The sequence below is a fragment of the Solanum dulcamara genome, chromosome 1 (assembly GCF_947179165.1).
Source record: "Solanum dulcamara chromosome 1, daSolDulc1.2, whole genome shotgun sequence".
Classification (NCBI taxonomy): Eukaryota; Viridiplantae; Streptophyta; class Magnoliopsida; order Solanales; family Solanaceae; genus Solanum; species Solanum dulcamara.
The window spans coordinates 78233728-78249280 of NC_077237.1; the positions used below are offsets into that span (position 1 = coordinate 78233728).

The 15553-nt window shown below is 32.4% G+C and overlaps 1 protein-coding gene across 7 annotated transcripts; it reads right to left on the bottom strand.

The window, feature by feature from the left end:
- Positions 1-2881: 2881 nt before the first annotated feature.
- On the bottom strand, positions 2882-10215 carry LOC129870909 (phosphoinositide phosphatase SAC2-like). 7 transcript variants are annotated; one of them, XM_055945986.1, is made up of 17 exons: positions 10080-10215; positions 9731-9867; positions 8701-8905; positions 8462-8627; positions 7712-7934; positions 7391-7467; positions 6996-7183; positions 6825-6922; positions 6580-6713; positions 6336-6464; positions 5480-5813; positions 5144-5265; positions 4929-5042; positions 4372-4560; positions 3658-3831; positions 3409-3517; positions 2882-3302 (listed from the first exon to the last, which is right to left on the bottom strand). In XM_055945986.1, exons 2-17 carry the CDS (start codon positions 9824-9826, stop codon positions 3186-3188), a joined length of 2475 nt encoding a protein of 824 aa, XP_055801961.1. In that variant the 5' UTR covers positions 9827-9867; positions 10080-10215; the 3' UTR covers positions 2882-3185. The 7 variants fall into 7 exon arrangements, 6 of the variants coding, with proteins under 6 accessions (XP_055801961.1, XP_055801844.1, XP_055801895.1 ...); XM_055945869.1 differs by having other exon boundaries at positions 5480-5816; XM_055945920.1 differs by having other exon boundaries at positions 2882-3293; positions 5480-5825.
- Positions 10216-15553: the final 5338 nt, after the last annotated feature.

Genomic DNA, 15553 nt, shown 5'->3' on the forward strand with positions numbered 1-15553 from the left:
TTGTCTTCTTTAAGATCTTGGAATTGACTTACAACTTTCTAATACATCAAGCTTAGAAGTCATATGGTTTGTAGATCCAGTGTCAACTATCCATTTTTTATCTACATATTTGGACACTAAGGCAGATAAGACACTACCTGCAGTAGCTGCGTTGGCTGAGTGTTCTCCTCCACTTTCACCTCCTTTGGCCAGCATTTGCATGATCTTCTGATACTGATTCTGTGTGAAAAACATTGCAGGAGTAGTTAGATTTGCAGGACTTTGACCATTCTGTGATGTACCTGCAAGTTGAGTAACTTCAACCCAATTAGCATAAGAACGGGAGGTAGAAGGTCCACCATTTTTCTTTGATTTCCATCCAACTGGATATCCTTTAACCTTGAAACATTAGTCTTTCGTATGTCCTCTATAACCACAGACTTCACACAGAAGAAGTTGCTTTTGAGGTTTCTATGGTTTGAACTGATTATCATAGTGTCCTCTTCCTGGATTGCCATCACCTCCTGGTTAATGTCTAAAGTTTCCATCATTGTGGTTAGGACCACCTCCACTCTTTTGACTCAATAAAACAGTACTTTCAATAACTCTAGGTAGAGCATTTTCACAACCAGTACTAGCTAAATTCCTTTGACTCTCATGATTTATGACTAGAGAGAAGACTTGTTTCAAATTAGGAGTTGGAGTCTACATCAAAATCTGACTTCTAGCAGCTCATTTAATCCCATTAGGAATTCAAGCAGCCTTTGATACTCAAAATGCTCTTTAAACTTTTTCGACTCATCACAAGAGCACCCTGGACAAGGCATAATAGAATCAAACTCATTCCACAAGCCTCTAAGAGTAATGTAGTAGTCTGTTATAGTCATAGTTCCCTGACTGAGATTATGAATCTCTTTATGCAACTGATACACATGTGCACTATTGATTTTATCAAACCTCTCCTTCATATCACACCACACCTTGTGAGCATCACCACTATAAACAATACTACTCAATAAACCAGGTCTAACAACATTCATTATCCAGGATAGCACTATAACATTACATTTTCCCCAAACATCAGGCAATTCAGATGCAAAGTGAGATTTAGGGAATCTGCCATCAACAAAGCCTAACTTGCTTATGCCTAGGAGACCAATATGCATGGATCTACTCCAGATTACATAGTTCTCTGATCCAGTAAGTTGAAGAGAGATTAAGGAGCTACCTAGAGTTTCATTAGGTTGTAGATACAATGGATGATTATGATCGATGATTGGAGCTATGTAGTTGGTTAGTCCAGATTTGTTTGTGTAGTGTTCGAGTTCAAGTTATTAGTTCCCAAAGATCCAAATGCAACTTCAGCTGTCACCATCTTTGCAGTCAGCTTCGAATTTCAACCTCTGGAGTTGATGCTTACTCTTGATTCAATCCTAAACTTCAGCTTCGAATTTAAGCACTTAGGACTCCTAAGCTAGAGCACACATTTTTCTTCTAGCCTAAGACACTACTAGGTTCTCATACCATGATAACTCTATTAATGGAGCTTTGAACACTAGTGGAAGAAAGAAGATTATATCGAAGAGAAGAAGAAGATGCAGAGGAGAAAAGATTGTTTATTCATCAAGTAAGAGAGTTCGTTACAACATGTGTTATACACCTCTAATGAGCTATATTTATAGAGCACATGTAGGGCACATGTAGACTAACTAACTTCTAACTACCTTCTAACAAACTATGCCACATCATTTAACCATGATAGCTTGCTAACTCTACACTATGGTTAATAATTTTCGATTATCACCTGTAAATAATACCACTACACAAGAAATATATCAAGAATGATGCTTCCTCCAAGAAGCTCGTGTATTACCTAAACAATCACAGATTCACAATTACCACCACTATGATCAATTGATAACTACCCTGGGGAGGGTGGAGTGTCACAAACCTCAACCCTACCTTTAGAAATGACCTGTAAATAATACCACTACACACGAAATATATCCAGAATGATGCTTTCACCAAGAAGCTCGCGTATTACCTAAACAATCACAGATTCACAATTACCACCATTATGATCAGATAATAACTACTCTGGAGAGGGTGGAGTGTACGCAAACCTCACCCCTCCCTTAGGAAAGGTAAAGAGATGATGGTTTCCGATTATCACCTGTAAATAATACCACTACACCCGAATATATCAAAAATAATGCTTCCTCCAAGAAGCTCGTACAATCACAGATTCACAATTACCACCACTACGATCAGATGATAACTATCCTGGAGAGGGTGGGGTGTACGCAAACCTCGCCCTACCTTTAGAAAGGTAGAGAGGTTTTCGATTATCACCTGTAAATAATACCACTACACACTAAATATATCCAAAATGATGCTTCCTCCAAGAAGCTCGCGTATTACCTAAACAATCACAGATTCACAACTACCACCACTACAATCAGATGGTAACTATCTTAGGAAGGGTGGAGTGTACGCAAACATTGCCCCTACCTTGGAAAAGGTAGAGAGGTTTCCGATTATCACCTGCAAATAATACCACTACTCACGAAATATATCCAGAATGATGCTTCCTCCAAGAAGCTCGCGTATTACCTAAACAATCACAGATCCACAATTACCACCACTACAATCAGATGGTAACTATGGGAAGGGTGGAGTGTACACAAACCTCGCCCCACCTTGGGAAAGGTAGAGAGGTTTCCGATTATCACCTGCAAATAATACCACTACACACGAAATATATCCAGAATGATGCTTCCTCCAAGAAGCTCGCGTATTACCTAAACAATCACAGATTCACAATTACCACCACTACGATCAGATGGTAACTATAATCCATAAATTTCAAGATTGGAAGCATTCAAAATAGTGCACGTCGAAGTGAATAATTCAGCTTCAATTTCTAAAATAATAAAGTATTTACAGAATCTGAAAGCTACAAAAGTTGCTAGTCTGGGGAAAAGAGGATCCAAAAACAACTGAAAAGAACATAATCCTTTTCAATTTACACCTACACTTCCTAATAAAGCTTTGTATAGGCTACTAATCTTTCTCTTGTAATGTTGATCACCTGTTGTTTTATTATCTGTATGTATCCGCATCGTCCTTGGGATGCAATCTATCGAATGTAACTGTCCAAAATAATATATAGCTCCAAAAAGAGACCAGACCAGAACTGAAGTACTTCAAGGGAAAAGCAAATCTCCATCGTTTACCCAGCGAACAAACTTCTCAGAGAATTGGCGGGGTATCTCCTTACTCTCTTTAGCATCAACGCGGATATCTCCGGTAGTCTGCTCCTTCTAAAATAGGAAATTTGGAAAGAAAAAGGAATTAGTCGTGCACATTAAAATGTAAAAAGAAGTAAAAAGTACGATCAAGCTTATTCTAAGCTCTGAGTGAACTGACCTTCAAGCTTGCCCCGGAATCAGGAGCTGAAATGTGTGTTTCTTCTTTGAGCTCATTTGTCACACTATCCGATGACAAGCCCCGAGATGGAGAACCTATGATTGAAGATCTGCAAAAACAGAACAAGATTAAGATTTAACAAAAAAAGTACTATATAACAAACTAGGCCATTAAGACCTTGTTTTCATAAAACGATCAATCTGACATGTATAAAGGTGGGTGCCTTTGGTCATCAAACACAAAGTTTACCTGTCATATGTTTCTTCTTCACATGAATTTCCCGATGAAGAGAGCCAATCAACATCTAGAAAATTTGAGGAATCGAACAAAGCACCTTCATGAAATTGAAAGCTACTACTTCCGAGACACTGATCTAACTGCATATCATGGAAAAGCTGTCTGCTTGATATTGAGGGGTTGTACCTTTAACAAGAAAAATAAGCACCAATACCGATGAGTTATATCAAAGTAGGAATATTTTTCCAAATAGCATCACATCAACCCAAGTAAAAGATGAAGGATAAAAACTTCAAAAACATACATCACTGGTTAAGACCTCGGTTAAACATGTATCTTTGAGCAAACAAAATTTTTCAAGTTGCAACATTGTGATACCTTACCTTCAAATACAACCATGAGGTTAAGTGTGATAAGGTAAGTTCTTTTTTGATAAGAAACCATACATTATCTTTGCATATTGCCATTAACAATATTTCTTAAAGGCACATGCATTAATCTTTGTTAAAAGATACATGCAACAATGCATGAAGCATTCAAAATCATTCAACCTTCAAGTGCATTGGTCCATGGAAGCATGAAGGAACCATGAGGGAGATGTTTTTCTACCGCAAGTAGCAGTCAGCAGCCATTCGATGAAGAAATATCCGAGGACATCATGAATCACCTGAATATGTTACTGCTTCAAATGAACTTATGAAGCACATAAAATCTAAACCAAGCTACCTGGTAAACGGAATATCACTGTCACAGGTAGAGATTTCTGGTGAAGACTCCGAAATACCCTTACAACCTTTGCCATGTTCAGTCAAAGGCTGGTAAGTGTCTTCAGTCTGATCTATGTCAGTGTCTTTACCTTGAGAACTGCTTCCGCAACTTATGTTTCCTTCTGATAGCGACCTTTTAAAATATGACCTGCGTATTAACAAACTGCTTTGCTAACAGCTTTGATACAATTGTCTGCCAAACAGAAAAAGTTTCTTTCTGTTTTGGATACTTGATCAGATTACTTGAAAGACAGCTTTGAGATGTACATTCTCCATATTTTTTAATTTTCGCGGTGGACACGAAAATCAGAATCATCTTTAACCTTCATATCAGTTAGATGGTTACAAGACAGGCTTACAGTGAAGACAGGCATAAAATAGTGAATCTCATGAATCGACATAATATTATAACAACCAAATAGTGATTCAACAGAGTGGCCTTTAAACAGTAAAAAAACAATCTGGAAGAGAGAAACAAGCGATCAATAAGTCTGTCTTGTAATGGATCATTCATACCTAGATCTTTCTGCAGTTACACTTGATCCATGCTTCCTAACATCATAGTGCTGGTCTGGATTCAATTCCCACAGAGACGGCGCACCTTCTTGTGGCTGGAAATGGCCCAAGAACCTGGAAATGGCACCACATTACTCATATTTTTTTCAAGTTGCCCGTATCTTTTTGGAATAACAGCCTGACAGAACTTATCGTAAAGGAAATAATTCACATACACATTAATGGCATCTTGTTTCTCAGGGTCCATGTACGCATTACTGTAGTAGCGTTGAAGCGATCGAATGATCTCTTGAGACCTTGTTGTTGCTTTCCATTGGCCTCGCATTTCTGAAAATATCTGCTTGGGTTCATATTCATCAGTATGGCAGATCATCAAAAAAAAAAAAAAGTCGTCCCACCATCCCATCCACTAAAATGAAGATATCTTATAAGGAGGGCATCAGAAATTCAATGGACTGAAAAAGCCCCTTCCACAAAACCAACTCATTGCTATAGAAGAAGCTTGGAAAAGATAATTGCAGAATTTCTCGTAAATAGCAATGATAGATTACCTTATTATGTGCAGCAGAGCCACCATATTGTAGTGCAAGAGTGTCTCCCATGTTTTCATAGATCTGCATTAAGTCTTGTGCTATAGAAGAATGTGAATCAATGTTGATGTTGTCCACATCTACAAAGCCTAAGGCATGCAGCTGATGGGACAGAGCAACCAGCCCATACGCATACTGGCCAACATTTGTGCGATCCAAACAGTCTACACAATTCGTTCTTAAGACTCCCTTTTGGACCGATGAAACTTTGACATAGTAAGCTCCACGCAGTTCTTCACACTCATTATCTATTTCAGCATCCACTTCATAAAGGTCCTTTTTAACATGATCTCTTCTACTGCCACAACTGCATCAAATTAGATCAACGTGAAGAGAAAAAAAAAGAGCTTTGATGCTCTCGAGAGGGCAGCAAACATGAATTGAACCCTGGTGAAAAGTTATTTCCAGTAGGAACTTTTTCAACTACTGAAAAATACTCCAGAAATCACGTGTACTTCAATTGCTTTAGCATTAGGGGGTGTATCTCACTGTGCTTGTGTGTGTATTTTCCATGAATTGATCCAATCAATTTATCGTTTATGCATTGAAGTGAAAGAAAATATCAACTAGCTTACAACAAAACTATATATAATTAAATGCACCACACTGAGGCTAAATTAACTTATGCCTCAACATATACCCCAACCAACACATGTTGAATGCGAAAATACCAAGAAAATCCAAACAAACATGTAAGCTCGGTAGCACAAACAGTTTTGCAAGATTCTCCTAAGTAAAATGACAGATTGAGAACAATCAACTCTCCCGAACTAACAAACTAAAATCTTCAAAAGAATCATTTTGATTGGCAACTTACCTGACGGGTGACAATTTTAGCAACTCCTCAGTTCTTGAAGTAGGGATAAGCTGACAGTTTAAAAAGCCAGTTAACTCCAAAGCATTAGCAGCCACATCACCTAGACGTATCAAGGCCGTTGTAGCTTTGCTGTAAGAGAAAAGCCAGATTGCCATCAAACCCATAGATCAGTACGATAGATTTAAAAAAAGTAAGAAGAACAACTAGAAAGTAAAAACGAAAAGGAGAGGAAGCAACAACATACATTCTCGGGTGTTTGTTTATATCCCAGTGAAGAAATCTCAAGCGGTTGTCCTCAGGAAGATCTTTATTTATGAACTCAATAGCATTAGCGAATTCTGCACGAAGAATCATTTCTCTGGGTCTCTTCTCATGAGTCTGTTTAACACAAAAATAACAATCAACGCAAGGGGGAGGTGTCAGAAAAGGTCACAGTACTGCTCGTAATGAAAAAGTCAGAATAATGGACTGAATCCTGGAAAATATTACCTTAATCAAGTTTAATATAATAATTGGATTTCCATATCTTTGAACAAGATCTTCAAAGTGAAGTTTGGTGGCTTCAAACTTAAAGTCCTTCCTAGACACTAAAGGGTAAGAGAGTCAACGGAAATTGAGAAAATGGATACTCAAAACAATATTAAGTGTTTTTGGTCGTACATATGATGTCAGGTTTCACATTCAAGCGTGAAGTTTCTTGAGACCAAAAAAGAGGTATTGAACCACGGTTCTGTACAACAGCGGTTACTCCAAAAGGGGACCCTTCAGGTACATCTTCAAAGACAATTTGTTCTGTCTCAACATCATTTGCTACATGACCCTTCTCATTTACTCCTCTTTTTAAATATCTGCGTTAAATAGAAACAACAAAAATTGGTTAAGCACTTAGTGATGTTGAGGTCACTATATACTAGAATTAAGAATTCACATGAAAAGTAATTTAAAACACCTCAGAGATAAGAGAACTATCTTCATAGTTTGGTGTTACCTAATTCTAGGCCACTTGTCAAGACTTAAAATAGCAAATAAAGGATAACATATGATTCTATACGAACCTGGTACCAGCATAATGACGAGAACGTCTAGCAATTAGGGTTAAGATGAAGTCTTGTGCAGAAATGGTAAGTGTTGCCTGGTCCACAAAACACAAGAAAATCATAAATTGTTCAAAGTATGATACTACCTATGGTGCCATTAAATAAGAAAAGCAAGCATAATAGATCACAAAGATATATTCTGAGATAAAATCACAAATTGTTTACATCCAAATGTGGTATCATATCAAAAAGACATGTTTCCCAGCTATAATGAGCTAAGATTTAGATTTTCGCAGTTACATGTACAAATTTAAAAGAGCATTTTCAGACAGAAAATACCTGTTTAAAGAACCCATAGACTAATGCAACAGTCCATAGAGTATTTTGGAGTTGATTGTGAATTTCTCGAGTTAAGAATTCATTCCATACAAACATTGTCTCATAAACGGCGAGTTCTGTCTGTGAGTTGCTCAGATTCTTTTGAAAACTAAGCATTATATGATAGGAGTAGCTGAAAAAGTAGTCCTTGGTGAGATCCATCTTGCTCAGCAGCTTTTTGTATCTATTTCACCGAAAGAAGAAAAGGAACCAAAGAAAAAAAAGTAAGCAAATATCAATTTGATGCAACAAATAAATAGAGGATAGAGGAAATTTTTTGAAATAAAAAATTCAATATTTGTGTGGCTGGAATCCTGAAGATACCTTTGTCTCATTCAACATGTAAAAAATAACATCAGAACACCACTGTAATTTGCCCCTGTACATTTGCAGGAAATGAACTGGCACTAGGCTCTATGAACGACTAAGCTATAAAAGGCTCAACTATAAACATCCTCAGTATACTCATCACATGAGCATCTGAGTAAATCAGTCAACATGACATCCATTAGACAGTGAATACATTACAAGGTGTATTGCTAAAATAGTATAGCAATTACCTCAACAACATAGGACTACTTACAAAATTCAATAGTCATCATCCAAATAAAAGAATATTAAAACAAAAGTAGAAGTGTTTTTGTTCCATTATAATGCCTTCCTAAAAGTACTATGGACAATATACATTGACATGCAGAATTGACGAAAGACCTGTTCTCATCCTTAGAATAAGCCATATTGGAAAGCACTGTAGAATTGGGAACTGGAAACATCTCAGTCTTAGTGATAGCGTAAACAGCATGACCACATATCTTTCCGATCTTTCTTCTTTCCGTGATAACCAATAAGTAATAAGGTCCCAAAAACTTTATAAAACCTAAAACATAAAAGAAACATTAGTTGCGTTCACATATCTACAAAGAAGGTGACACTTCAAAAGTATAACATACCGATAATTCCATAGCAGCGAGAAACGAATTTAAGCCCTCCAGTAGACTTGTTTCCTTCATGTATTCTTTTTCGGAGGTCTAAGCATTCGGATCCCGAATATATGGTAGGATCTTCATGAATGATTAGCTCTGAAGATTCTAATCTGTCAATCTTTAATACTTTCCAAAATGTCTTGGTCTTGTCATATCCAATCATGTAGAAGTTCTGTCCCATATAAAAATTAAGTTAAATATATAGTATAACGACAAGGCATAATGAATGACTATAAAATTGTGCATAATGACATGTTTAGGTCAAGTCAGTAAGTTCAGCATAAGAGAGAAACAGAACCTACCAAAATAGGAAAAATAACTAAAATGGCATATTATTTCAAAACTATAGTAGTAGAATCTCGGAGAGTAGATATGCTGAACACTATATGGGTAAAAAGCATGTGAAATGGTACCTAAATCCGTACTCAATAGCATTTATTACTCATTAATGATGCACTCATTAACGCAGGAACGAGAAAACTAGGGGAAAAAAGGCGTGAAACTTGCGCAGATTAAATGCACCTAGCAAGCTAGACACAAACACAAGCTTCAACACAAGTAAAGGCCAATAAAACCTAAGTTGATCCAAAAAGTGAAATCAATTTATCTCTCGAGATTGAAAAAGTAATGGTTATATATTTGAAACCATACAAAACAAAGAGATGTAAATAAACATATGAAGATTGAATAGTTCAAGTCTACATTCAACAAAAACAATCAACTCTCTCCTTCCCATTTCGTTCATCTTGCAGAATCAATTGGCTAACTTTTATAGATAAATCCTACTAAAATCAGTTTAAATTAAAATTCATATACTCTAACACAACACAAAAATTATCAAAATGACGAAAACACACATTTTAAAGTGTTGATCAAAGTTCACCAATTTCACAAAAAAAGTATAGAACATTTTGAGACAGAAACGTAAATTTTCATCTCTAAGTAACATATAGAAATGAAATGATAACAGATAAAAAGGAAGTTTTCGAGTATATACCGAGCAAGTCTCGTAGAGACGAAACTTCTGCAGATAAAAACCGCTTCCTTTCGGCTGTAAATTGATTACACGCCGGTACTTGCTGTCTATTTCCATGTTTCCAATCCAAAAACTCGAGCAATCAGTTGCTCATAAAACTGAAAAAAGAGAAAAAAAAAATGAAAATCACAGGTCAACTAACTCATACAAAATCTAAATGCTTCAACAACAGCTATTCCAAACATAACAGAATTTTCACAAACTTTAGAATCAAATACAAGTTCAAAAATTGAAAAATAAAAAAAATGACTGATAAATCACAAATGAAGAACAAAGACAGAAATGATGAAGAATTGACGAAGAGATTAACCGGTAAGAAGGTGAATTCTCCGGCGAATGACGGGGTTTACAGATCGGAAATGGAACAGCTCCGGCGACTCTGTCCACAAAATAAACGGACATATATATACATAAATAAATAAAAAAGATTTATGTAATTTCGTACAGCTCAGCGTACAAAGGAACTTTTCAAAATCACAGTATATAATAATACAATCATCATCTAGGTGTCCTTAATTTGAATTTACTATTAATTTTTTATTTAATTTTTCACATTTTGAAAAGAAAAAAAACTTTTGTCGTATATTTTTGAAAAGTGCAGTTACAAATTATTGCCTTTGCAAAAGTTCTTTTTCTCCGGTTTATAATATTTTAATCATTTTTTAAAAATCTAGTATTGTTTGGATAATTGAGTATGTAACTTCAGGAGTAAATCACGAGTTGAATTAATTTATGAATCGAATCAGTTATTTTTGCGTATAATTATGTGATGAATTTTATTTAAATACTCTCGTGATCCTACCGAAAAGCTACGTAGATTGCTAGAAAATTTTACGCGAAAATTATTTACGGCGTGAAATTTGTCAGTGAATTATTAATATGTTATATATAATAATGTGATGGTAAGATTATTTTTTACCAAATATTACTCGAATAAATATTTCAATCCAATGAATTAGACAATTATAAATAGAGTGAGTTTTCCTTGGGTATTATGATATGTTAAGACAATTTATTCCTATTCAATATAATCTCGTAATGGTGTCGAAAAGTTACGTAACTCACCGGTTAGGTTTTATGCAGAAATTATTCATGTCGCGAAATTCATTTAACGATAAAACAGTTAAGTACGCTACATTTAATAATGTGATGGTAACTTACTTATAACTCAATGCTTTAATTTTGTTTGTTTAATTTTACTGATTATTACTTCGATCAAAACGGAACAAAAAAAAATATCAAAGTCACCAAGTCTATTTGTCCTTTTAGAAAAAAATAAATTATCATGATTTTTTTACTTTCGTTAATTTTTTAAAATTATTTTTTTGAGTTGAGGGTCTATTAGAAACCGTCTTTTTATTTTTCAAAATCGGTGTAAGCTCTATATACATATTATTTTTCTCAAACTTTACTCATAGAATTATACTAAATATAGTATTGTTATAATGCAATAGACAAAATTAGGAAATATTTAACTTAATTTTCAAGTAGTTCAACCAAAAGATTAAAAATGGTCATGCGCTAGTTCTAAATTAAATTAATTGTATGACTTCCTTCTTCCTCGATTAAATACATAGAAAAGTTGACATAAGCATATATAATATTAATATATTATGGAATGTTTCATTCATTTGCATATATTATTATCTATATATTCTTTTAATCGATAGTTTTGAAAAATATAACACTAGAAGACTTTTTGATCGTGTTATATCAAAGAGAATCACGACGGCAAAAGCGTAACATCGTCGATTGTAACTTGTTCTTATATATAATCTATTCTCTAATCTTATTATAAGTTTACGATTATTTTTTATAATTTATTATCTCATAATTATTTAATTACGATTATTTTTATAATTGACAGTATCATTTTATTACAATTATTCTTATGATCATCTGCTCGTCATTTAGTTAGACTACATATTTTTATAATGGATTTTCTCGCTATTTAATTATGATTATTTCTATAACTAATAGTCTCATTTAATTACAATTATTCTTATGATCGTCTATTTCATATTTTAATTGCAACTATTCTTATAATTGATTATCTTATCATCTATTTATGATTATTCTTATGATCATTTATCTCATCATTTATTTATGATTATTCTTATGATCATCTATCTCATTATTTAGTTACGACTGTCAATCTCATTTGATTACAGTTATTTCTATGATCGAATGTATTAATATTTAGTTATTACTATTCTTATATTTGACCATGTCATCATTTAATTACAGTTCTTCTTTCATTATTTGTATGATCGATTGTCTCATCATTTAATTACGTCTATTCTTATAATCATCTGTCTCATTTAATTTAATTCTTATGATCGTTTTTTCTTCTTTTAATTATAGTTATTCCTATAATTATATTATCGATTGTCTCATCAATTTATTATATATATATTTTTTATTATTATTATCAATAGTTTTATTGATTTACAAATTTTATGACTATCTCTTCATTTAATTATAACTATTATTTATAATCGATTGTTTCATCATTTATTTACGGCTATTTTTTATAAAATCTACCCTCCAATAATTTGTTTAGCTGGGATTATTCCAATAATCTAATTTTAAATAACACAACACTAAAGACAATTCCAATCATTACAATTCATGGGGAGATGTGAATACTATAATATATCACACCAAAAGGCACACCATAGAAAGGAGTTATAGCTCACATTAGAAACATGACTTTGAATTACCTTAATCACATTTCCCTTAACCTCTAAGAAAATATAATGATATTTTTTCCCTGGGCCCACCCAGAAAAATAATGCTAATTCGAATATGCTATATTCTTTTTTTTGAAAAAATTAAATTATACAAAATTCATTTGATAGAATAAATGTTTTTCAGTAAATATAAATTTATGATATTGATCGTAATAACATATTCTTATAAGAATTTATTTATATAATATTTTTAAGGTCATAAACTTATTTAAAAAATATTTTTTAAATATTCGGAATGTTACGTGGGTAGTAGTTAGTGTATGAAGTACTTCTCTTTGCGTAGAATTTCTATTACATTAGAAATTAGTCATTTGATTATATAAAAATACCCAAATTAAAATCACAATACTATAAGTCATTAATATATATTGCAATATTTAATTTAACTGCTAATAGTCTTTCTTTCAAACATCCTTATAATTTTATGGCTAGTATTTCCTAATTTTTTTTTTAAAAAAAGAAGATACAATGACCTCATATTTAATTTTTGAAAAAAAAAAAGTAGATAATACTTAGGTGTGACATGAGTTGTACACAAGGGACGTTGGCTGTATATGACATGGAGAATCTGATATGTACAATATTCTTTTTAATTTTAAAGTCATATGTGAGCAAGATAGGCCGATTTCAATTTTACTTAAAATAATTATTAAAGATTATAGTTACATACTTACATTGTAAGTATTTTTCTATTTATTTTTTTGATTAAAAAATTTCAAACTGATCTTAGCATATAATCATGTTTGACACAATACTAGAATCAAAGGTTTTTCCCACTATAAATTAATATAAAATTTGTGTTATAAATTATGAATTCATACTACACCTGATAAAAAAAATCTTTATAAAAATACTAAAAACTTTTTAATTTTTTCATGTGAAAATAATATTATTATTATTTTCACTAATTTAATTACAATATCTATAAAACTAGCCTCCGAAATAATAGAATAATAATTTTTTTTAATAGTTACAATAAATATTTTATTCATAAGGTAGGCTTTTGCTCCACAAATTTGAATTACTAGTTGGGACTCAAATCGAATAGAAATCTCGGCTGAGAAATATTCTTTATTTTTTAAATAATACATATATATTTCATAATTTTGATGTATTGTACTTATCTTTAATTCCTTAATTTAAAATTATTATATTTTTTATTTTTTAAATTACATGTCGAATCAAAATCATGAAAATAAATTGTTTGGGAGGTGTCACGATTATGGTTTGCTCGAAGTGACAAGGATTAGCACGTGCAGTAATGACACATGTTTACGCAATTATTGTCAGAACAAAGTCCGAGGATGTGTTGTCTGTAAGGCCCCACTTCTCTAAATAGACGACAAAACAAAATAAAAACCATTTGGCTTATCATCTCTAAATCATGCTATTTATCAGACAAATAACACAAGAAAAACGCATACTTATTCTTATCCAAAAAATTGACAACGTTATCTTTTGCCTTCTTTCTTCACACTATACAGGCGTTGTGTTTTGCATTTAAAAAAGAATTATAATTTAAAAATAATATTTGAAATTGAAATTGTATATAAATATGTATTTTATTTTAGTAAAGAATTAAATTCTTGTGAGTAATTTTTTTTTACGAATAAAATCAATTTCTCAACTCATGATAAAATATTCTTATTAAATATTTTTAACTCAGAAGTTTTTGCATGTATTCACGAACATTTGTTACATACATAAAGAAATTGTTAGAATTGAAATAATTAAGTGTCACGTGGAAACTAACAAAGCAAATCTCAAAAAAATCATGAGGAAGAAGACAAATGAGAAACATATCAAAAGAGACAAATATTTAACGTGGTCCGATCAATCGACCTACATCCACAGGATGAGATGAGTACTCAACTACATAAAAGAGAGTACAAAATATCGAGAAAAATAACCTCATAAATTTACTCAAAATACAAAAAGATTCACACAAGTGTTAACGTAACACTTGTTTCTCACAAATTCTCCTCCCACACAAAACCCTCAAAGCTCCCAGGACAATTTTGTGAATGATACAAAGTTAGAAAGAATGAATCTTTATTTATAAAGCCATAAATATTTTCTTACAAGAAAAAAAACTAGTCAAATATAGAGACTTTGTACTTTCCTTTTAGAAAAAAGAAAACTCAACTATGCTAGGAAAGTCAGGGCAAACACCCCACATAAATCACGTAACATATATTTTTCTTTAATAATATACATATTAATTTAAGCATTCATGAGGTTTTACCGTTTATGGAATCAATACATATAATTAAAAGAATTGACATATGTTAAGTAGTTAGATATATTTAATAGGAACACTTTATCATATATTTAGATACTCAATTGAAATATATTATACTAATTCAAGTGTGAAAATCAAATTTAGTGACAAATTTTATGGATTGTTGAACTATTATGCCTTTTATTTTTATTTTGGAAAAAGCTACGTTGCTTCAATATAATGTCAATTATATTACTCGTTAATTTTACGAACGTCTATCAATATCATTGATATAAAATCTATAATTGATTTTTAATAATATAATTCTATTAATAATAGGTCGATGATCGATGGTCAAAATGAATGTTTGTCCATGATTTTTTTATTTATTTTTGGCGCAAATAAATTCGAGAAATAAGCCGACGTGCATGTGTATATAGGAATATATTTTTCATGCAAAATTGCACCCAAATAACCAACGGACATCTCTCAATTTTTGATTTTAAAAAATTGGAGTAATCAACAAAAATTCGTCGATTACTGTAAATCGACATCGTCCGTTTGTCCCCCTCCCCCCCCCCCCCTCAAAAAAAAAAAAATTGACATAATTTGCCTTTATTATTTATTATAATCATCTTCCAAATGTATTTATTAAAATATTACATTTATTATATTTAAAGGATTATTTAATAAAATAATTATTATATTTATTACTATTTAAATAATGTTTTAAATTAATACTCTACTGAACATGAAAAAACTAATACCACCTAACAAATTCAAGAACCAAGTTTTTGAACTAGTAACACG